We start from the raw sequence: 22,063 nt of genomic DNA, 5'->3' as shown, positions 1-22,063 counted from the left end.
TTAAAAAATAACATGTTATTTGGAATGCTGGGATATTTTATTTTTAACTGTGATGCATTGTGGTAGGGGGCGGTGGGGTTGTTTTAGCACTGTGACTGTCCTTGTTACAGTTGGGCTAAAAGTGACAGAGTAGGATTGCCACAAAGTACCTGAGTAATAAAATTTGTAGTCAAAATTCTCCTCTCACTTTCCACAGGCATGGGACACTGGCTCCTCAGCATTCTCCTCCAGCCTCATGGAAGCTCTTGTTGTTGTGGGAGCTCCATGAGGAACTGGATCCATGGCTAGGGAGCCAGGGAGAGGGCTGGGAGGACAGCTGCTCACCAGGGCATCACCACACTCCAAAACCATAGGGCATACCAAACCAAGTGCAAACTCACTATGTTTCCAGCCTCCTTCTGAGAACAACCTATAGGGGTCCCTACTTCACTTAAGATGTTTTTCATTTTCACATCTAGTAGATTATTGCAGAATTGTGTCTTCTGTTAACTGCTTTCTTCTCCCTAACTTAATTACAATGTATGCCTTAACAATGCAAATACAGTAATATCTACATACATCTAGATACTGTGTAACAAAAACTATATGCAGTTACGAACTATCCCAGTCTACAAAACATCACCTATAAACCTTTCAGAAAGTGACAGAAACACTGTTATAGGTTTTCCCAGACTGAAAGTTCACCATGAGCCAAATTCATGTTTCATTATTAGATGCAAACCCTTACCAAATAGAGCTAGTCATATAATATTAATGAAAGGTATTTGACAAATTTAATGGTTTTTGTCACATAATTTATTCTCCAGGTGTATTTTGCTCTATTCAAATAGCTCTAAAGTTTATCAGAAATGCTTTGCTGAATATATTATTCAATTGTTGTTCATTGTTTGTATTGCAGTGGTGCCAAGAGGCCCTATTTATGGACTAGATAATGTATAAAGCTAAGACTATAACCAAATAATGGGCCCTACTCCAAAGAGTTTACAATCTAACAGATACCTTGGAAACTAATTGAATATCATATCCACCAGCTTCAGTCCCAAATACTGGCAAACATGAGATACCCAGCACATGTTAATAGCTTGCATCACTAAACAAAATCAGAGTTTCACAGATATACAACTTCGACAGAGGCACCATGCCATGAAAATTCTGGCCTTGGATAGGGGATTCTGGGGAATCACAGTGGGGCTGCAGGTGGACAGGCAGTAAATACATCTGAAACATAATAAGAAAATTTATTTTTATTCACTTAAGTGTAACACTGGAGGGGGAATATTTCGATCTGAGAGGTTTCTATTATTTCTTCTGTAGCTGCCACTTCAGAATTCAGCTTTCCATCTCTGAATCTTAAGTCAGTCTTTCAGACCATCATCCACTGTAGCCAATTTGCATATTACATTGATCAAAGTGGCAAACAATCGAGGATTCGGGCTTTTTACTTTTTATTCATCTGAATATTTTACAAGACATTCTGTGTGGTAGTAAAACAGAGATTACATACAATGTAGTACAAACAAAACTACACAATCCATAGTCACCAAAAACTCACAGATACAAAATTCTCACTGGTCCCAGAGAAAAAATAAAAGCATTAACAGTAAAGTACATGTAGTCTATTGTCAACTCCTATCTATGAATAAACACTGATGGTGAGATTTTGTGCTGCGCCTCTACGAGGGGCAGCACAGAATTCACAGTCCAGAATGTACTTGATCCTGGGCTGCTCCAGTAGAGTGGTCCCCAGCATAATTTAGACCACTTTGGAAGCTTGTCTATGTTACAGCAGCATCCCCACACTGCTGTGTGAACCACAGTGCTGTTCAGAATCTTATCAGAGCAGTACTGTACATTACGGCCTCACCTCTAACACATCTCTACATTCACCAGTCCTACCCCGGCATGCCCTTTACACCAGGGCTTACAAATGAGCCCTTAGAAAGCAGCCTTACAGCTGTCTTTGACAATGCCTGCACCAGGGGAACTCCCCCAACCAAATACAGGACATTTAGGATATGCAACACAGCAATGTAAGCCTAGGGTAAGTGGGGCTCGAGTCAGCTGACCTACGTCAGGGAACCTTGGTCTTGAGCATCTACATTGTATTTTAACCCCAAGTTAAGAATTTTCTGACCTATGCTCGAACCTAGGGCTCTGGCATCCACACTGCAGTGCACAGTCCTGAGTCAGAGTTAACATATCCCAAAGTGCTTAGTGCCCCCTGACCAATGTTGACACTCTAGCCCTATGAACATGGTGCACTGCGGGAAAACTCTACTGTCCACCTGCTTCCCCAACTGTGACAGTGCTATTGTTGGGACTCAGGTGTCCATAAGGAGAACATGAGTACCTAAAACTGCATAATTAGCTCCACTGGTGGCAGTCTCAGTAGAATGACTGTGGTTTGAGAAGGCTTTACACTGAACTACCATCTAATCTGAGAATTGGGCTCTCCACCTCCAGGCTGAGTCACATTGGCAGGAAAATGCCCCTGTGAACCTGTTCTGAGGATATTCAGGACATCAGTCTCCAGGGCTGTCACATTATTAAAATGAACCTTTGCAATTCTTCATTTTTAAAATGGGACGTTCAATGAAAGAGTTTTTGTTTGGTCAGTAGATCTGTAGCCCCTACAGTACACCTCCCCAAAATGGAGTGCAGGGAAGGGAGGCCAAGAAAAATAGAGCAAATAATGTAATGCTGCAGTAACAACTCATGCACAGACCAATAACCAATTTATTCTGGTGGCACTGCAGGGAGCAAATTAAAAACAAACAAACAAACAAACACATCAAAATCCAGGCCACAATTCAGATCTACAAGTACTTCACTACTGAGTCCCAAGCAGAGAGAAAAAAAACTTCATCTGAAAACCATCAGGCTGAGGAGACACAAGGAAAAAGAGAGAGTGCCAAGGGAGGAAATGAACTAAAGTTAAATAAACAGAGTCTGCTGCTCAGAAATTAAGAGCAGTAGGAGTCTCAAAACTACTTTCAATAATCCCTAGTTTAGATATTAATTGTCTCAACAGTGGTTCACCAGCTCCTCCTCCCAGTACTCAGGACACCATCCCATTGACTCCTGTTTCCAGCATGCAAGATCAGCAAGATGATGACTCACTGGCTCCTCCCACACCAGTTCAGCATGGTGACAGCTCTCTGGCTTCTCCTCCTCCCAGTACAGAAGCTCAGCAAGGCGGTGTCACACCAATTTCTTCCAGCATGGAGTCTCAAGGCAGAAACTCACCGGCTCCTACTCCCAACCAGGGCTGCAGACAGGATTTCAGGAGCTCCGACAAGAAGTAAAAGCAGACCCTTCATAGTGGTTCAGGCAGACACTGGAGGATGGGGACAGTAGAAAATGGGCAGGAAGAAGTGACACTTAACAGTGTGTTCAGAACCTAGCAACAGTTGATAAAGATACTGGAAGAGGAATAGAGGTCTGGGGCCAATTTTCTGATTTGTAATGAAAATTCCACAGTGTAGAAGAAAAATTCAAAATGCTTCAATATCGTCAGATTTAAGTATTATAAAACACATGCATGCCCTACTGTAGTTCAGAATGGATTATAACTTGTTCCAAAATAATACAAATGTTCTTTATAACCAGATAATGGACACACTATTTAAGATAATGCCAAAAATAAAACCACAAGGAGCTTCACAGCCCAGACCAAACACCCATCTATACATATGAGAGCAAGATCTTTAGTCTTCCAGACAGAAGGTTCTTTACTATAATCCAAGGGATCCAGAGAGGTTTGAAATACGGACAGACAGTGTTAGGATGCAGATAGTGTTAGCTTTCAGAGGGATGAAAAAACAGGGACTCAAGGACTCAGATCTAGAAATACTTAGGCACCTAAACCCCAAAGGAGTTCCCTTTCTTGATCCGTGCCAAGGATACTGTTGGGTCAGCAGGGAGTGCTTCTCTCAGGAGCTGCTGTTCTTTTGCCCTAATATGGGGAGTGGGGGAGAAGAGGGAGCTAAGACTCACTTTTATCTCTAAGGAGTTGGGAGGCGGCTCAGGTTTCTTTTGGCCTAGATGCATGGAGGACCTGGAGCATCTTTTCTCCTCTGGATATAGTAAGGGTGTGGCTGCCAGCGTGTGAGAATTTTGCCAGGGCAGTTCTCCATATTAGCCCTCCATATTCACCTATATGTAGTCTGGTGAATTTTAGATTATTTCTTAGAAGGGTGTGAGAAAAAAGGCAAATTATAGTAACCCGAAGGCAGATAAAAATCACCTGGCAGCACTGAGAGCCCTGGCTAATTTGAAAAACTGTCCCTTAAACAAAGTTGTGTGTCTTTCTCCACTCCATTTCCCACAGCTTCCCACTCCGTTTTACCTCATGGGAGGAGGTACAGGGGACAGACACCTGATTCTGCTGGCTGAGGTCATGACCTCCTCTTCAGGCCTTGTTTCTGCCAGTGCCCTGGCGCTACAAAGTTTAGTTGATTCACAAGTCCCAAATATCCCTTTTTTCACTGAACGTGAGGAGTCCCTTCTCTTTTTCTCCAGGGACTAGAAAGGGGGTAATGAAGGGAGAGAGGAGCTCCTGCTCCTTTTGACCTGGAGGGCAGTTCTCTTGAGGAAGGGACTTCTTGTGGAGGATAAAGATACCAGCTGCTGCTGCTGTCCATAGTGTCTGACATACCTCCTCTTGCTGGCTTGGAGCGACAGTAGGACAGGGCCTGACAGGAAGTATGGGTGCTGTAGCTCCGCAGTAAATATGGTACCTGCCTTTGAGAACTGACCACCCCCTTTAGCTTGGTCCACTGAATTATGAGTGTTCTACTGTGGCTGATCAAAGAGACGCAGATGGCAGGCCAGATTGACTTTGGATATGATAGGGAGGGGTAGTAGGATTGAGAGGGACCTCTGTCTTTGGAAACCTTAGAGACACACTTTCCCCATAATTCTTTGCAGGGTTTTTGTTGTTGACTCCTGGCTTCCCAAGAAATCTGTTAGTGACATATGGGCCAGTGTAAGCTTGGGTGCAGGAAGTATCTGAAATATTGCTTTTAATTTTGAGCATCTCATTCCCAGAAAGATATTGACAAATTAGAGGGAGTTCACAGAAGAGAAACAAAAAGTTATTGAAGAACTCATTTAGTGGGAAAAAAATAAAAGAGCTACATATTTTTTCCTGGCTAATCAGTGACTAAGGATCAGAGCATATAGTAAAAGTCTACACATGTTAAGGTCTAAATGTGGAGGAGATAGAGAAGTTAGTTAGATTGGTTTAAGGGTATATAAATATAAGTAACAGGATGAAGTTAAGAAAGAGAATATTTAGGGTGAATGTCAAAAAAAATTGTCTTGACAGTAAGATGTAATAGGCTGTGAAATGGGGTCTCCCAAGGAAAGTGCTGAAAGCCCAGTTTATATGACAATGCACTAATAAATGCACTGTAAAGAAGATTCTTGCATATGCAGGGGAATGGACTAGGTGTTCTAATAGGTCTCCATCTTTGACATCTCTGGTTTTCCTTGTAGATAAGTTTAAGATGAAAGCAGATAAAACAACATGCCAGAAGGCTCTGGCTCATGGTGTTAACACCACAGATAAAATATAGCTGAAAGGATGTTTTACTACTGTGTATATATTGTACATAAAACTGTATGTATTGCATTATTAATGTATATACTTAATCATATTTTTGAAGCAACTTTCTATAAAAATACAAAAATTAAAACTTACTGTGTCTTACTGTCATATTTTATTCTTCTTCTGCATTCTCCTTTTATGTCTGAACATTTCCTTTCATCAGCCTCTTTCCTTGTCCTCTACACTCCTCTCATCTATTTGCTGTAGGACTTACTAAGCCCCAAAGCTGGAGGCCCACAAAATCCATGGTCAGTGGAGGGCTTAGCCTGGATTATAAAGGCTCCCTGACCTGAACGGCCTCCTCAGAGCTGCCTGTGGCTGTGGTGCATTCCCTTTGCTGAGCTGCCAACCAGGCTTCTGGACATGGGCAGCAGCAGTTCAGCCAAGGAGCTTTATAACATCTGAAGGCAGTAAGCACAACAGATGGAGTCAAACACAAATAGCTGTGCTCTGACTTTCTCTTGGCACAGGCAGATAACAGCCCTGAAAGATGTTGCTACACTCCTGATTATCACTACAAAAGTTTTTTTCCTCCTGCTGACAATAGCCCACCTTAACTGATTACACTTCTTATAGTTGGTATGGCAACACCCATTTTCTCCATGTTCTCTGTGTATATCTTCCTACAGTATTTTCCACTGCATGTATCTGATGAAGTGGGTTTTAGCCCATGAAAGCTTATGCTTAAATAAATTTGTTAGTCTCCAAGGTGCCACAAGTACTCCTTGTTCCTTTTACTTCTACAAGGTTATTTCCAGGAGCTCTTCTAGTCCAGAAGGCTGATGGGCAGCAAAGGAAGAGATGATGATGCAATACAGAGGGAAGAGAGCTGGAGAACTTGGAAGGCAGTGGTGAGAGAGTGAGGATGCTGGGATACAGAGGGAGAGAGTTGGAGGAACAGGGCAATTCTTGGTTCCACTTTGGGATTAGGAGGGAACAAAGTAATGTGTGGAGCCAACTCCTTTTCCCTCTCCAAATAAAGGGCCAAAGATACTCCTTTGAACATACACAACTTCATGGTTAGTACATTTTTATTATTCATAGAATGTTGGGTTTGGAAGGGACCTCAGGAGGTCATCTAGTCCAACCCCCTGCTCAAAGCAGGACCAATCCCCAGATTTTTACCCCAGTTCCCCCCTCAAGGATTGAACTCACAACCCTAGGTTTAGCAGGCCAATGCTCAAACCACTGAGCTATCCCCCCTGATTGTTCATCTTGTAATAATGATGGGGAAGGGGTAATGGAAATCCAGGAGGACTTCCTCACTCCACAACAACCCAGATTTGCTGATCTTCAGGGCAAACTTACAGACTCGCAAGCTTTTGCTGGGGAGCAGAAGGATGATTGATGGAGCGGATGTTGAGAAACATGCTCATTTCAAGTTATAAAGATGAGGTGAGATCACATTGTGGTGCAAAAAGAGGAGATTCTAGAACCAATCTATATAATAAATGGCAACGTTAACAGGAGTGAATGGTAGACAAAGTGTTCTGAAGATATTTGAAAAAGTAGTGGCTGAGCTGCTAATGAAAGTATGCTCATATTAAATCATCTTACACTAGCAAAGAATTGGGCAGTTGTAAGTATTATAATTACATTTTAAAAGATGTTGGGTTGACTCTGGGAATTACAGACTATTGAGCCTTCAGTACCAGAAAAAATGGTGAAATGATATTTAAATGCAGTTAAATTATGGCCATCTAGGCATTTTAAGGGGGAAAAACCAACATGTTTTCCGATCTACTATGATTGTTTGAGTATGACAACAAAACTGAATAAAGAAGAACTTTTTGGTATAATTTATTTGGCCTTCCAACAAGCCCTTGAGAAAGTTCCTTACACTAGATGATTAAAAAAACTAGATAGTTATGGATTAGAAACTGTCTAAGCGACAGAAAAGAAAAGGCATAGATGGTCAATTTTCATCATGGCAAAAGTTGTTACCTCTAGGGCCTCCAAGCATTTTCATTAGAACAAGTGTTATTTAATATATTAATTCATTATCTGATTAATGGGATGGCACCAACCTCTCCTGAGCTCCCCCTTCTGGTTGAGTTTGTCTGCAGTGACCCCTGTTGGTGGTTTCTCAGGTGGTTTTTCAGTGACTCCGCCCTCCAGCCAAGTCACACATACTGTCTGTATGTGACTCAGAAGAGACCCCTTCCAGAGTGTACAGTTCACCGGGTCCTATTTCAGTACCCCTTGGTTGTTGTCTCTCTAGCCTTCCCGGACTCAGTCTTTAAGTAGTCCCACCCTGGTATGGGGCCGTACTCCCAGGACTTCCTCCCTGGAGACACTACCTTCCTGTGGCCCTCCCCAGGCTCAGTTCTTACTCAGTCCCAGCAGCCAGCCAGGAGCTCCTTCATTGTTTCCCAGGTCCCTGCCAGCAACTGTCTTAGGCTCAGTCCTAGCAGCCAGCCAGGAGCGCTCTTGCTCCCCTAGTCCCTGCCAGCACTGAGCTGTCCTTGGTCCTGCTGCTCTTTCAGCAACCAGGAACACAGGCCTCTCTTCTCCAGCTCCAGGCAGCAACTGACTGCTCTGGTGCTGCTGGTTCCTTTTAGGTGGCCCTTCTGGTCCCTGATTGGTCGCTCCAGCAGCCCCTCTGATTGGTTGTCACTGAGCAGAGTGCACCCCTGTGAGCCCCATAGTCCTCAACATACTCCCAAAAATAACATTTTTTAAATGTGCCCCCACTTTCCACACAAAGCAACTGATGACAAAAGAGGCTGGTGGCACTGCAGAATATGGAGGCTAATCCTTTTTTACTATGACCTTAATGTGCTCACATATCTTGACAAAGTCATATTCCATCACCAAACAGCATGAATCAGCAGCTCATGCCATAATAATTGCAATGTCACTAATTAGCTGCTGTCACAGTTGTTGCTGAAAAGGTTGTTTGAGTACACTCACAGTTAATTCTCAATAACCAAACTTAGCTACATTTATTGTCTAAAGACAAAGCAATAGAATACGAAAATACATACCCTCATTCTGAGAAGCAATTCTTATCTCACAGCATGTTCACTTAATGTAACCTATGTAGAGGGGAGGTAAATCAATTTATTTACTAATTCTGTGCTACATAGTTCCTCTCTCTGACAAAATATTTGCACAGAGCATGAATTCTTATCCTTGCAAGAGACCACAGCTGGATTTTCTATAGGACACTTTCCAAATACTAAAGTGGAAATTATAATAGGATTGACTTTCTTTCTTTTCTTAGGAAACCAGTACCAGTCTTCACCATAAGACAGTTACACGGAGAATTAATAATTTCAAATTCCTTTTTATGTACAACACTCTAAATATGAACCATTAGAGCACAGCAGTTACAATGCACCCTAGCTAGACTAACATCACTAACTACAAATTTGTTATTTTTCCTTTAAAATGAAGAATATAACACAGGATCTAAACCCCCAATATATATTTATAATACCTTACAAAATCAATATAAGCTTTGGGACTTCTGACAATCAGAGATCTTCTGCTTTCACATAGCCTCACCCTGGGTATTATATTGATAATTAAATAAAACTGTCATAACTATAAAGCAAGGGTAGGCAACCTATGGCACATGTGCCGAAGGTAGCACACGAGCTGATTTTCAGTGGCACTCACGCTGCCCGGGTCCTGGCCACCGGTCTGGGGGGCTCTGCATTTTAATTTAATTTTAAATTAAGCTTCTGAAACATTTTAAAAATGTTATTTACTTTACATAAAATAACAGTTTAGTTATATATTATATACTTATAGAAAGAGACCTTCTAAAAATGTTAAAATGTATTACTGGCATGCGAAACCTTAAATTAGAGTGAATAAATGAAGACTCGGCACACCACTTCTGAAAGGTTGCCGACCCCTGCTATAAAGGGAAGGGTAACAACCCTCCTGTATACAATACTATAAAATCCCTCCTGGCCAGAGGCACCAAAATCCTTTTACCTGTAAAGGGTTAAGAAGCTCAGGTAACCTGGCTGACACCTGACCCAAAGGACCAATAAGGGGACAAATCCTGGGGGGGTTGGGGGAGAGAGGCTTTTATTTGTGCTCTTTGTTTTGGTGGCGTTCGCTCTTGGGACTAAGAGGGACCGGACATCAACGCATGTTCTCCAAATCTTTCTGAACAAATCTCTCATATTTCAAATTTGTAAGTAACAGCCATGCAAGGCACATTAGTTTATCTTTGTTTTCTCAACTTGTGAATTTTACCTTTGCTAGAGGGAAGTTTATCCCTGTTTTGTTGTAACTTTGAAACTACGGCTAGAGGGGGTTCCTCTGGGCTCTTTGAATCTGATTACCCTGTAAAGTTATTTTCCATCCTGATTTTACAGAGATGATTTTTACATTTTCTTTTTAATAAAATCCTTCTTTTAAGAACCTGACTGATTTTTCCATTGTCCAAAGACCCAAGGGTTTGGATCTTTGATCACTTTGTAACCAATTGGTTAGGATATTATTCTCAAGCCTCCCCAGGAAAGGGGGTGTAAGGGCTTGGGGGGATATTTTGGGGGAAGAGGAACTCCAAGTGGTCCTTTCCCTGTTTCTTGTTAAATCACTTGGTGGTGGCAGCATACCAGGTTTTAACCTAAGTTGGTAGAAATAAGCTTAGGGGGCTTTCATGCAGGTCCCCACATCTGTACCCTAGAGTTCAGAGTGGCGAAGGAACCCTGACAAAAACATTTAAATAAAACATTTAATTGTACTACATAACCAGTTGTTTCAGCATCCACATTACTGAGCACATGCACAACTTTAAATAAGAAAGAAAAAAAACTTTACAATTACTGTAGCTCCTGAGGTCCCAGGTTCGATCCCACCCACTGGGGTCTGTCAGTGTTACAAGTGGGGGGCTCATCCGGGACCTCTGGAGCTAAACGCATGAGCCTCTACTGCATGAGATAAAAGCCATATGGCTCTTAGCTAAGGCTGTAGAGCAGACTCATTAATTCTCTCTAAGTGGTCTCGGTGCCACTAGATAAGACAGAACACCACACCCAGGAGGCGTGTGGGTTACACTTATAAGTTCACTGTTCGGCACATGAATGTCGAAAAATTGCTGTTAGTGTACTAGGCACTAGATATTTCCATAAATACATTTTAGAAGTCTAATACAGATATACCCCTATCTAGTACAAGATAAAATGGTCTGACAGAACAATTAATAGAGATGTTGTGTCCTTGCCACTAGGCACTTGTGTTAGTATACCTGTAACCACAGAGCCAGGACACTAGGACAGTGCCTTGAGGGCAATACAAGTTCCATAACTTGTTTTGTTCTGTACTTTTCTTATCTCTGTTTTGAACACTACATGCCAAACCAGTTTGGCATAGGGGTACATCCCAACCTGTGCTAGGACACACCATTCATGTATCTTGGCTTTGACAGGTTTCCTATTTTCTAATGCCAAAGCTGACTTCAGCTTTGCAAAGTGTTGTTGTATACCTGGCATGGATGAACAGAACTGTGTGGAGAGAGCATAATACAGTCAGTTAACATAACTTCCCAACACTTATATATGGGTAATGTATATTATACTAATACTTTGTGCAAAATACCCATTAATATAGTGTATACTATGCCTAACATATGTGTGTTAGCTCACATGGTATTTTTTAAATTCTATTTTTAGAATTTTACCAGCTAAGGTCCCAATCTTGCAAACATCTATGTATGCGAACATTCCACCGAAGCCAAGAGGATTATTTATTTGCATAAAATTAAACATACATACATGTCTGCAGGATTGGGGCCTAATTTTTAAAAAGCCTCTCAGAGTTGTGATCAACTATAACTATGAATGAAAAAAGGATGAAAAAACCACAATGTAGATGTAAGTGAGACACAATTATTTGATGCAATAAAACTGGAACAATGTTAGTATTTTAACTAGCCTTTACCGTTTGAATTTCTGCAATTAAATTATTACATTCATAAATCTTAAATATTGTATAAAAACAGAAGGCATATCCTTACCATCTTCAAATGACTGAATTCATAATTAGAAAACAGCTATGCCATCATCTGTATCAATGCAAAAATATATTTTTTTCTTTTAATTGAATAATTAAGAACTGAAAAAAGCTGATGAGGTGAGACATCTCCTCCACATATGTCCAGGATCTCGTCTGTGGTTAGTGTATGTGCAGTACAGGGAAAAATTGGAAAATGGCGCACATGCTTTTCTGCAAGAGAAACAGAACTTCCAGGAGAAATTTAAATGGTTCTACCACAGAAGCCCTGATTTGTTGTTCTGGAGACTTTTGTTCACATGCTGGAGCATAAATATTGATAACTTCAAAGACCCAGCCAAGGACAGACCTGAATGGATAGCATCTATCAGAAAAGGTTGTAAACACTTTGAAAAAGACTGACATAATCTTCAGTTTTGAAATGTGTGCTGAGTGAACTGATGCTCCCGCAGTATAACATTGATCGTATAGGTATCGTAGTAAGTACAAAACATCTTTAGACAAATTTAAGGAACTTGGTAAAAAGAAATTGAAAAAAAGGGCAAAGCATCATGCCATGTCTTCAGTGGGAGCCTACACATTTCTATACAACATCTGTTCACAATCTTGCTCCTCACAGATTGGACTATACAGCCAAAAGAAAACATACAAGATGCTGTGACACCGTCATATATGATGGACAGCCATTAAGCTCATATACTGTAAATATATTTAAGTAATCAAACATGGATCTTGTTCATCCAAGTTTCTTTATGAGAACTAAAACAATACCTGTTTAACTATCAGTTTTTAAAGTAAATATTATTTATACAACTAACAGTAGTGATTAAGGTATATGGTAGCTATTACATTTTAATATATAGTTAAACAGTAAAAATACAGGACATATGGCATAAGGAGATGATATATTGCTTCAACTACTTTGTTTAAATGAATGTGTACAATATCCGAAGCAGATAATTAATGGACAAATATATAAGCACTTAAGATATTGAAAGACACAAAACCAGTGCACACAATAGTCCCAAGTCTATTCTCAGACACACAGCTGCAATCCCTATTGAATCCAATGGAACTTGTGCATGTGTCAATGAGGAGAGAATTGGGTCGTAGAGGTCAGAGGTAAAGAGAGGCCTAAAACTATCATCAACACAGCAACCCAGTCTTTAAGGGGGATAATGCAAATTATAGTAACAGGAAATTTGCTTATTGTCGGATTACCATATGATGTGCTTATACCCTAGAGTCCTTTGCATTCAAAACTTCTGTAATAGTAGGATACTACATTGTTGTTTGTCCTTCGAGTTTGAAGATGACCATGACATCATTGGTTGGTTTGGCTTCTGTGAACACGAGTCACTGATCAGGCCAATTTAAGCTTTGAACGGTCCGTGGCACACTGAACAAGAGATGCTGCTATGGGTTACTTGATCAACAGCAGACATGCTGCTGTTGCAAGCTACCGGTATATGCTTATCCTCCCTGTGGCAGGAAAAGGCCAGGGTAGAGACCGTCGAATCGTGGAAATCAACGAATGGCTACGCAGATGGTGTCGGAGAGAAGGGTTTGGATTCTTTGACAATGGGATGGTCTTCCAAGAAGAAGGACTGCTAGGCAGAGACGGGCTCCACCTCACGAAGAGAGGGAAGAGCATCTTTGCAAGCAGGCTGGCTAACCTAGTGAGGAGGGCTTTAAACTAGGTTCACCGGGGGAAGGAGACCAAAGCCCCGAGGTAAGTGGGGAAGTGGGATACCGGGAGGAATTACAAGCAGGAGACTGCAAGAGGGGAGGACTCCTGTCTCAGACCGAGAAAGTGGGACAATCAGCGAGTTATCTTAAGTGCCTATACACAAATGCAAGAAGCCTGGGGAACAAGCAGGGAGAACTAGAAGTCCTGGCACAGTCAGGGAATTATGATGTAATTGGAATAACAGAGACTTGGTGGGATAACTCACATGATTGGAGTACTGTCGTGGATGGATATAAACTGTTCAGGAAGGACAGGCAGGGCAGAAAAGGTGGGGGAGTTGCGCTGTATGTAAGAGAGCAGTATGACTGCTCAGAGCTCCAGTATGAAACTGCAGAAAAACCGGAGAGTCTCTGGATTAAATTTAGAAGTATGAACAACAAGGGTGATGTCGTGGTGGGAGTCTGCTACAGACCACCAGACCAGGGGGATGAGATGGATGAGGCTTTCTTCCAGCAACTAACAGAAGTTGCTAGATCGCAGGCCCTGATTCTCATGGGTGACTTTAATCACCCTGATATCTGCTGGGAGAGCAATACAGCAGTGCACAGACAATCCAGGAAGTTTCTGGAAAGTGTAGGGGACAATTTCCTGGTGCAAGTGCTGGTATTTCCTGGTGCAAGTGCTGGTATTTCTAGGGGAAAAAGCTCTTCTTGACCTGCTGCTCACAAACAGGGAAGAAATATTAGAGGAAGCAATAGTGGATGGGAACCTGGGAGGCAGTGACCATGAGATGGTCGAGTTCAGGATCCTGACACAAGGAAAAAAGGAAAGCAGTAGAACAGAGACCCTGGACTTCAGAAAAGCAGACTTTGACTCCCTCAGGGAACTGATGGGCAAGGTCCCCTGGGAGAATAACATGACGGGGAAAGGAGTCGAGGAAAGCTGGCTGTATTTTCAAGAAACCTTATTGAGGTTGCAGGAACAAACCATCCCGATGTGTAGGAAGAAAAGTAAATATGGCAGGCGACCAGCTTGACTTAACAGTGAAATCCTTGCTCATCTTAAACACAAAAAAACAGCTTACAAGAAGTGGAAGATTGGACAAATAACCAGGGAGGAGTATAAAAGTATTGCTCAAGCATGCAGGAGTGAAATTAGGAAGGCCAAATCACACTTGGAGTTGCAGCTAGCCGGAGATGTTAGGAGTAACAAGAAGGGTTTCTTTAGGTATGTTAGCAACAGGAAGAAAGTCAAGGAAAGTGTGGGCCCCTTGCTGAATGAGGGAGGGAACCTAGTGACGGAGGATGTGGAGAAAGCTAGTGTACTCAATGCTTTTTTTGCCTCTGTCTTCACATACAAGGTCAGCTCCCAGACAGCTGCACTCTGCAGCACGGTATGGGGAGGAGGTGACCAGCTCTCTGTGGAGAAAGAAGTAGTTTGGGACTATTTAGGAAAGCTGGACAAGCACAAGTCCATGGGGCCAGATGCGCTGCATCCGAGGGTGCTAAAGGAGTTGGCCGATGAGATTGCAGAGCCATTGGTCATGCCTGACTAACCTAATTGCCTTCTATGATGAGATAACCGGCTCTGTGGATGAGGGGAAAGCAGTGGATGTGCTATTTCTGGACTTTAGCAAAGCTTTTGATACAGTCTCCCACAGTATTCTTGCCAGCAAGTTAAAGAAGTATGGGCTGGATGAATGGATTATAAGGTGGATAGAAAACTGGCTAGATGGTCGGGCTCAACGGGTAGTGATCAATGGTTCCATGTCTAGTTGGCAGCTGGTATCAAGTGGAGTGCCCCAAGGGTCGGTGCTGGGGCCGGTTTTATTCAATATCTTCATTAACGACCTGGAGGATGGTGTGGACTGCACCCTTAGCAAGTTTGCAGATGACACTAAACTGGGAGGAGTGGTTGATACGCTGGATGGTAGGGATAGGATACAGAGGGACCTAGACAAATTAGAGGATTTGGCCAAAAGAAATATGATGAGGTTCAACAAGGACAAGTGCAGAGTCCTGCACTTAGGACGGAAGAATCCCATGCACTGTTACAGACTAGCGACCGAATGGCTGGGCAGCAGTTCTGCAGAAAAGGACCTAGGGGTTACGGTGGACGAAAAGCTGAATATGAGTCAACAGTGTGCCCTTGTTGCCAAGAAGGCTAATGGCATTTTGGGTTGTATAAGTAGGGGCATTTCCAGCAGATCGAGGGATGTGATCATTCCCCTCTACTCAGCACTGGTGAGGCCTCATTTGGAGTACTGTGTCCAGTTTTGGGCCCCACACTACAAGAAGGATGTGGATAAATTGGAGAGAGTCCAGCGGAGGGCAACAAAAATGATTAGGGGGCTGGAGCACATGACTTATGAGGAGAGGCTGAGGGAACTGGGATTGTTTAGTATGCAGAAGAGAAGAATGAGGGGGGATTTGATAGCTGCTTTCAACTACCTGAAAGGGGGTTCCAAAGAGGATGGATCTAGACTGTTCTCAGTGGTAGAAGATGACAGAACAAGGAGTAATGGTCTCAAGTTGCAGAGGGGGAGGTTTAGGTTGGACATTAGGAAAAACTTTTTCACTAGTAGGGTGGTGAAGAACTGGAATGGGTTACCTAGGGAGGTGGTGGAATCTCCTTCCTTAGAGATTTTTAAGGTCAGGCTTGACAAAGCCCAGGCTGGACAAAGCCCAGGCTGGGATGATTTAGTTGGGTTTGGTCCTGCTTTGAGCAGGGGTTTGGACTAGATGACCTCCTGAGGTCCCTTCCAACCCTGAGATTCTATGATTCTATGCTGATGGCACTTCTGCTCACCTCAGCAGTTCTCCTCTACTCATAGACTGTAGCTCCAGTATGGATGAGGCTTCGCCAGGTAGAACGATGATGAGCAAGATCTTTCCCAAAACTCTGGGTCAATGTTTAAACACCCCAAGGATAACTTGAGGGAGTCCTTGAAACGTTTCTTCTGGCCTCCCAGAGAGTACTTTAGCTCCTTTAGCTTGCCATAAAAGATCTTCTTTGGCAGTTGCTCATCTGACATTCTGGTGATATGGCCTGCACATCTCATCTGTGATTTCATCAAAAGAGTATGGATGCTTGGAATGTCTGCCAGTATGAGGACCTAAGTATCTGGAACCTTGTCTTGCCATCTTATTCTCATCAGTTTCTTCAGACAACCCATGTGAAAGTGATTCCATAATATTAGGATACTACATATCGTATATGAAAACCATTCTGAATTATATATATACGTACACACACACATATTTCTTTTCATTTTTTTCTAAAACAGTTAATTAAATAGGGTTAATATTTGCAAGCAGAAAAATATGTTGCTAGGTTGCTGGTTTGTTCTCAATACAAAATGCCTTTGTACCAGGTCCTTTGTCCTTTCCAGGACTTTACAGGGAGGATAGAGAGTTAATCCAGAAAGTCAACAAAAGTTACATGCTGTTTTTTGCAAGTTAAGGTATAATCACATTAGAGATTTACTAAACTTGGGGTGATCAGATGTCCCAATTTTATAGAGACAGTACCGATTTTGGGGTCTTTTTCTTATATAGGCTCCTATTACGCCCGTCCCAATTTTTTATATTTGCTGTCTGGTCACCCTAATTAAACTTAATAGTTTATCAATTTGCTTTTAGCACTTTTAAAGTACTGACACATTTATCAATTAAAATGATGCTACAGGGCTTGTTAAAATGTATATCTCTAAGAACAGTTCCTTTAAAGGTGTCACAGGGTGGCTGGCGCCCTGTGATTGAAATAGGTCCAGTGCCCCTGTCATAAACTTACAGCTAGCTAAAGGTAGCATAAAATCCCTCCTTTACCTGTAAAGGGTTAAGAAGCTCAAGTAACCTGGTTGGCACCTGACCAAAAGGACCAATGAGGGGAGAAGATACTTTCAAGTCTGTGGGGGGAAGGTTTTTGTGTTGAGTTCCTTTGTTCTCTCTGGTCAGCAAGGAACCAGGGCAGGGAAAATACATCTTTCTAAGTCATATCTGAACTAAGCATCTAATATTACAGAAATAGTAAGTAATAGCAAGGAAATGCATTAGATTATCATTTGTTTTAGCTTGTGAATTTTCCCTGTGCTAAGAGGGAGGTTTATCCCTGGTTTTATAACTTTAAAGTTTTGCCTAGAGGGGAAATCCTCTGTGTTTTGAATCTTTTTGTTACCCTGTAAAGGTATCTTCCATCCTGATTTTAGAGGTGTTTAAGAGTAACCACCAATGCAATAGAGTGAAACAAGAGGTCAGGACAGTAGGACTGGGAGAAGTAAAACATTTTAACAACGCATTTTAATAAGCAGCAACAGTACACACCTAAAAGGAAATAGATAATGAAGCGCCTATACTACCAAATACTATTAACTCTGTCATCCTGTTTCTGTAGTTTCAATAACAATAGCTGATTTTGTAAACAAACACTTCATTCATAAATATTTACAAAATCTTAAAATTCCTATCTAAAACTCTCCTTTGCCATGATGCCTACAAAAAACTTGACAACAGATAGCAAGCTGGTGTGCTGATATCACAGCCTATCATGCTAACCAATATTATCAATGTTTCCTTGTACTCTCCCATAATAAATAATAATAATGTCTTTCTGTATCCATCTGTTTTCTCTTTTATTATACTTAGATTGTAAACAGTTTTGGGACAAGGTTTATCTTTTTGTTCTGTGTTTGTACAGCACCCAGTCCTGGTCCATAACTGGGTTCTTAAGCACTACCACAATACCATTCATACTTTCACAGGTTTGTTTACAATTATTAATATATAAGAGTCAAGTTCTTTGGATTTTTTTCCTTAACTTTATAGATTATAGTTACAAACTGCTGACAATAACATGTAGTATTCCTTGACCAGTGACAAAAATATATATATTCATTCATTGTAGAAAAGTCTCCCCTCCAGTTTCCTCAGATGTGGGCAATTATCATGGGTACAGAGCTAGCTTTACCTCTGACCCCTTCTCTGCTATCTCTGACTGCACCCACTCACATCAGGCTTCATGCCCTTGCCTTTCCTGGGGTGAAATGCTACAATTCTCCCACTCTTAGACTAGGTCCTGGGTTAAGGAACCCTGTGGCTCCACTGTGTTTATTCCAACAGGTTCAACTGATTTGAATACCTGTGGTTCATCCATTTGGGAGCTTGTGAACAGTGATAAATACAATGACCCAAAGCAGACTTCTTAAAACAAGGTATAATTCAATCTTAACATTAGGAACAAGGGATAACAAAAGAGAAACAACAAATGATCTATATGCACATCTCCCTCACCTGCGGCTTACCATCCTCCTGGAAATCTTGGAAAGCCTAATTCTTTTAGACCCTACATGGGTGTTTGTGTCTGTCAGTCTGTTCGCCATGACCAGCTCCCAAACAACAGCCTCCCCTCTGGATACTGTAAATATTTATAGTCATTTTCATCTGTTGGTTCCCTGCATCTGAAAAACAAGCTGTGTAACTTGGCTAGAATAGCTCAGGCACTGTCTCTTAATCTCCCCATCCCCCGGTAGTGTTTACTTGGAGGTGTCTTACGTGGAGCCATTGTCTCACCTTCCTGCTTTTTTTCCCTGCTAATAAACTAATTAAACATATTCATACAGTAAACATTCCTATAATCTGCTCATATACAGTATTCATAAACTATTACAGAGCAGCTTCAGGACCTTTGCAAAGACGACCCTGGAAATTTTTGGAAAAATTGAGATTTTGGATTCTTTTTCCAAAAGAGGCGTTCCCTTCCTTATTCCATCTTCTTAAAATTCAAAGTTACAATTTCAAATTCACAATAGTTCACTTTTGGGTAAGTCCCATGCTGCAGCATGCCCAGTGATTCCCATGATGCACTGCCTCTCATCTCCAAGAGAGGATATTGTGGTAATCACAGGAGATGCAGTCTGACCAGGAAATTTAACCTACAGAGGATGGGGACAAGCAGCAATTCCAAGAATATTTTTGGTTTGGCCAAAATATTTTTGTATTTGAATTTTCACTTAAGCATTGAAATTTGTGATGGAAAATTTTGACAAAAACATTTTTTTTCCATTTTCTTCAACATTTTCAATAGAAAACCCATCATTTTCCAAACGGCTCTAGATAGTACCCGCCCTCTGCTGGGGAGCAGTTGTAGATGCTTAGTGCCTCCCCATATATCATTCCTTAGCCACAACTGCTCTGTTTGGAAGCCTGACAGAGCAGAGCTAGCCCTGGAAACCAGCGGGACTTGCATGGGAGAGTAAGTGTTACATGGGCACCTCAACCATTTTGTCTCAGAAAGCTCAATATCTTGTGTTCAATTTTGGTCACCGATGTATAGAAAGGATGTAGAGCAGGGTAGGAAACCTATGGCATGCGTGCCGAAGACGGCCCACGAGCTGATTTTCAGTGGCACTCACACTGCTCAGGTCCTGGTCCTGCCCGGGGGCTCTGCATTTTAATTTAATTTTAAATGAAGTTTCTTAAACATTTTAAAAACCTTATTTACTTTACATACAACAATAGTTTAGTTATATATTATAGACTTATAGAAAGAGACCTTCTAAAAATGTTAAAATGTATTACTGGCACGCGAAACCTTAAATTAGAATGAATAAATGAAGATTCAGCATACCACTTCTGAAAGGTTGCCGGCCCCTGATGTAGAGAAACTGGAAAGGATCCAGAGGCGAGGAACAAAGATGAGCAAAGGGATGGAATGCAAGCCATCTGAGCAAAGACTGAAGGAACTACGTATGTTAATTTTGGAAAAGAGGAGATTAAGGGGAGGACATGATAGTGGTCTTCAAATACTTGAAAGGCTGCCATAAAAAAATGGAGAAAAGTTGTTCTCTCTTGCTGCAGAAGGCAGGACAAGAGGCAATGGGTTCAAACTACAGCAGAGCAGATTTAGATTAAATCTCAGGAAAAACTTCCCAAGTGTAATAACAGTAGGACAATGGAGTAGACTGCCTAGGGAAATCATGGAATCTCCTTCACTGGAGATTTTCAAAAGGAGGCTGGATATCCATCTATCTTGGATGGTTTAGACCAGTGGTTCTCAACCTATTTATCACTGTGGGTATGTGGTCCACAATGCATTAACTGGGCTGCAGTTTGAGAACCACAGCGACCCCCACCCCCGAACCTTCTCCCCCACAGACCTCTATGCCCAGCGCCTCCTGCCCAGAGACCCCTCCAGAGAGTGGGGCCAGAAGTGGAACCTTGGGTGGGGGCCGGGCTGTAGGGACCCCAGATCCCGCTGTGTAGGCCAGGTGGCAGCCCTGACCCTGGACCCAGCCATGCGGGGCCGGGTGGCAGGGCAGCTGGCCGTCAGCCCAGACCCCAACCCCGCAGGGCTGGCCAGCAGCCCTGACGCTGACCTCAGCCCCCAACCCTGTGGGGCAGCCCCCGGGCCCAGATCCCGAACCCCACGGGGCCAGCTGGCAGCCCCAGGCCCCATAGGACCCTCCGGCCACCCGGCCCCTGGCCCCCTGAACTCTGCAGGGCCGGCTGGCAGCCCCAGACCCCTGCCACTTGGGGCTGGCTGGCGACCCCGACCCTGCCATGCCGGGCCAGGCAGCCCGGACCACACTGCACTGGGCGACCACGCATCTGGGAACCTGGACTCCGCATGGCCTGGTGGCGTTGCTAATTGGGCCACATGCATCCCGCAGGCCGGGGGTTGAGAACCGCTGGTTTAGACATAACAAATCCTATATCTTGGCAGGGGGTTAGACTAGATGACTGGTGTGATCCTTTCTAATCCTATGGATCTAGGATCTGCATCTTTGAAACTTCAGTGTGTGGAGCAATTGTGGACACACTGCCATGGATTCTGAGTTTGGTAGAATAATAGTGGGGAACAGAAAGTCTCTGCTGACCACAAAGTGAAATTTTCCCTAAAGAGAATGGGACAGAGCCAGAATACTAAGCAAAAGGGAAACATCTATGGCTACACTAGAGAGCTGCTTACATCCTGCAGTGGCACCAACAGCTAAGAGCTCAGGACAGGTTCTGACTTCGGATGCATGTCTTACCTTCTTCGGTACACCTCTGGGCTAGGTTAATACAGCTCACGGGGCAGGGTGGTCTAATGCACCTGCCCACCCACACTGTGATGCAGGGGCGGTTCTAGGTACCAGCGAAACAAGCAGGTGCCTAGGACGGCAAAATATATGGGGCGGCATAATGCTGGGGGGCCGCTGACCGCGGGAGAGCGGTGCGAACAAGCCGAGGAGGAGCGTCCCATCCTCTGCAGCTGGGGCAGGGCCGTGCTACCGGCTCTGCCTTGGGGGGGGGTGTGTGGCCACTGACCGCAGAAGGGCGGCGGGAGCCAGTAGCGCGGCCCTGCCTGGCTGTAGAGGATGGGCCACTCCTCCTCGGCTTGTCCCTGCCGCTGCAAGCCGAGGAGCAGCCCGTCCTCTGCGGCCGGGGCAGGGCAGTGCTACTGACTCTGCCTGGGGGGTGACTGCTGACCGCAGAAGAGTGGCGGGAGCCAGTAGCGCGGCCCTTCCCCAGATGCACAGGACGGGCCGCTCCTCCTCAGCTTGTCCCAGCTGCTCTCCCGCGGTCACCTGCCACCCCCACCCCTCAGATGGGAGCCGGTAGCGCAGCCCTGCTCTGGCTGCAGAGGACTGGGGGAACATGGCGCCCGGGCGGGCTGCTCCTCCTTGGCTTGTTCCCGCCTCTGACTCCTCCTCCTCCCCTCTGCACCGCCTCCTGCCAGGGGAGGGGAGAGGGGAGCAGAATGGCAGCCTGGGCTGAGCTCAGCTCATGCCAGGGCCAAGGCAAAGA

At 43.4% G+C, this 22,063-nt stretch overlaps 1 protein-coding gene and 1 long non-coding RNA gene across 8 annotated transcripts in view; one reads left to right on the top strand and one right to left on the bottom strand.

The window, feature by feature from the left end:
• Window positions 1–5,682, top strand: part of BEND6 (BEN domain containing 6) — a 36,676-nt gene extending 30,994 nt beyond the window's left edge. For 2 of the 6 annotated variants that reach the window (XM_039528310.1, XM_039528312.1), the window contains exon 9: window positions 3,032–5,682. In XM_039528310.1, the coding sequence (XP_039384244.1) occupies window positions 3,032–3,305 (274 nt within the window). In that variant the 3' untranslated portion in view covers window positions 3,306–5,682. Of the gene's footprint in view, window positions 1–196; window positions 823–2,756 lie in introns of those variants that run through there. The other 4 variants (XM_039528316.1, XM_039528313.1, XM_039528315.1 and 1 more) reach the window with 4 other exon arrangements.
• Window positions 1–22,063, bottom strand: part of LOC120399988 — a 28,505-nt gene that overhangs the window by 5,940 nt on the left and 502 nt on the right. Inside the window, exons 2-4 of one of the 2 annotated variants that reach the window (XR_005595444.1) lie at window positions 18,566–18,732; window positions 8,599–8,649; window positions 3,121–3,337 (exon numbers count right to left, since the gene is read on the bottom strand). This is a non-coding gene — a long non-coding RNA (uncharacterized LOC120399988). The remainder of the gene's footprint in view (window positions 1–3,120; window positions 3,338–8,598; window positions 8,650–18,565; window positions 18,733–22,063) is intronic. The other variant, XR_005595445.1, reaches the window with a different exon arrangement.

This window comes from Mauremys reevesii, linkage group 3 (genome assembly GCF_016161935.1).
Source record: "Mauremys reevesii isolate NIE-2019 linkage group 3, ASM1616193v1, whole genome shotgun sequence".
Classification (NCBI taxonomy): Eukaryota; Metazoa; Chordata; order Testudines; family Geoemydidae; genus Mauremys; species Mauremys reevesii.
Note: the sequence above shows the minus strand (reverse complement) of the source record. Positions and strands in the feature narration are given on the sequence as shown.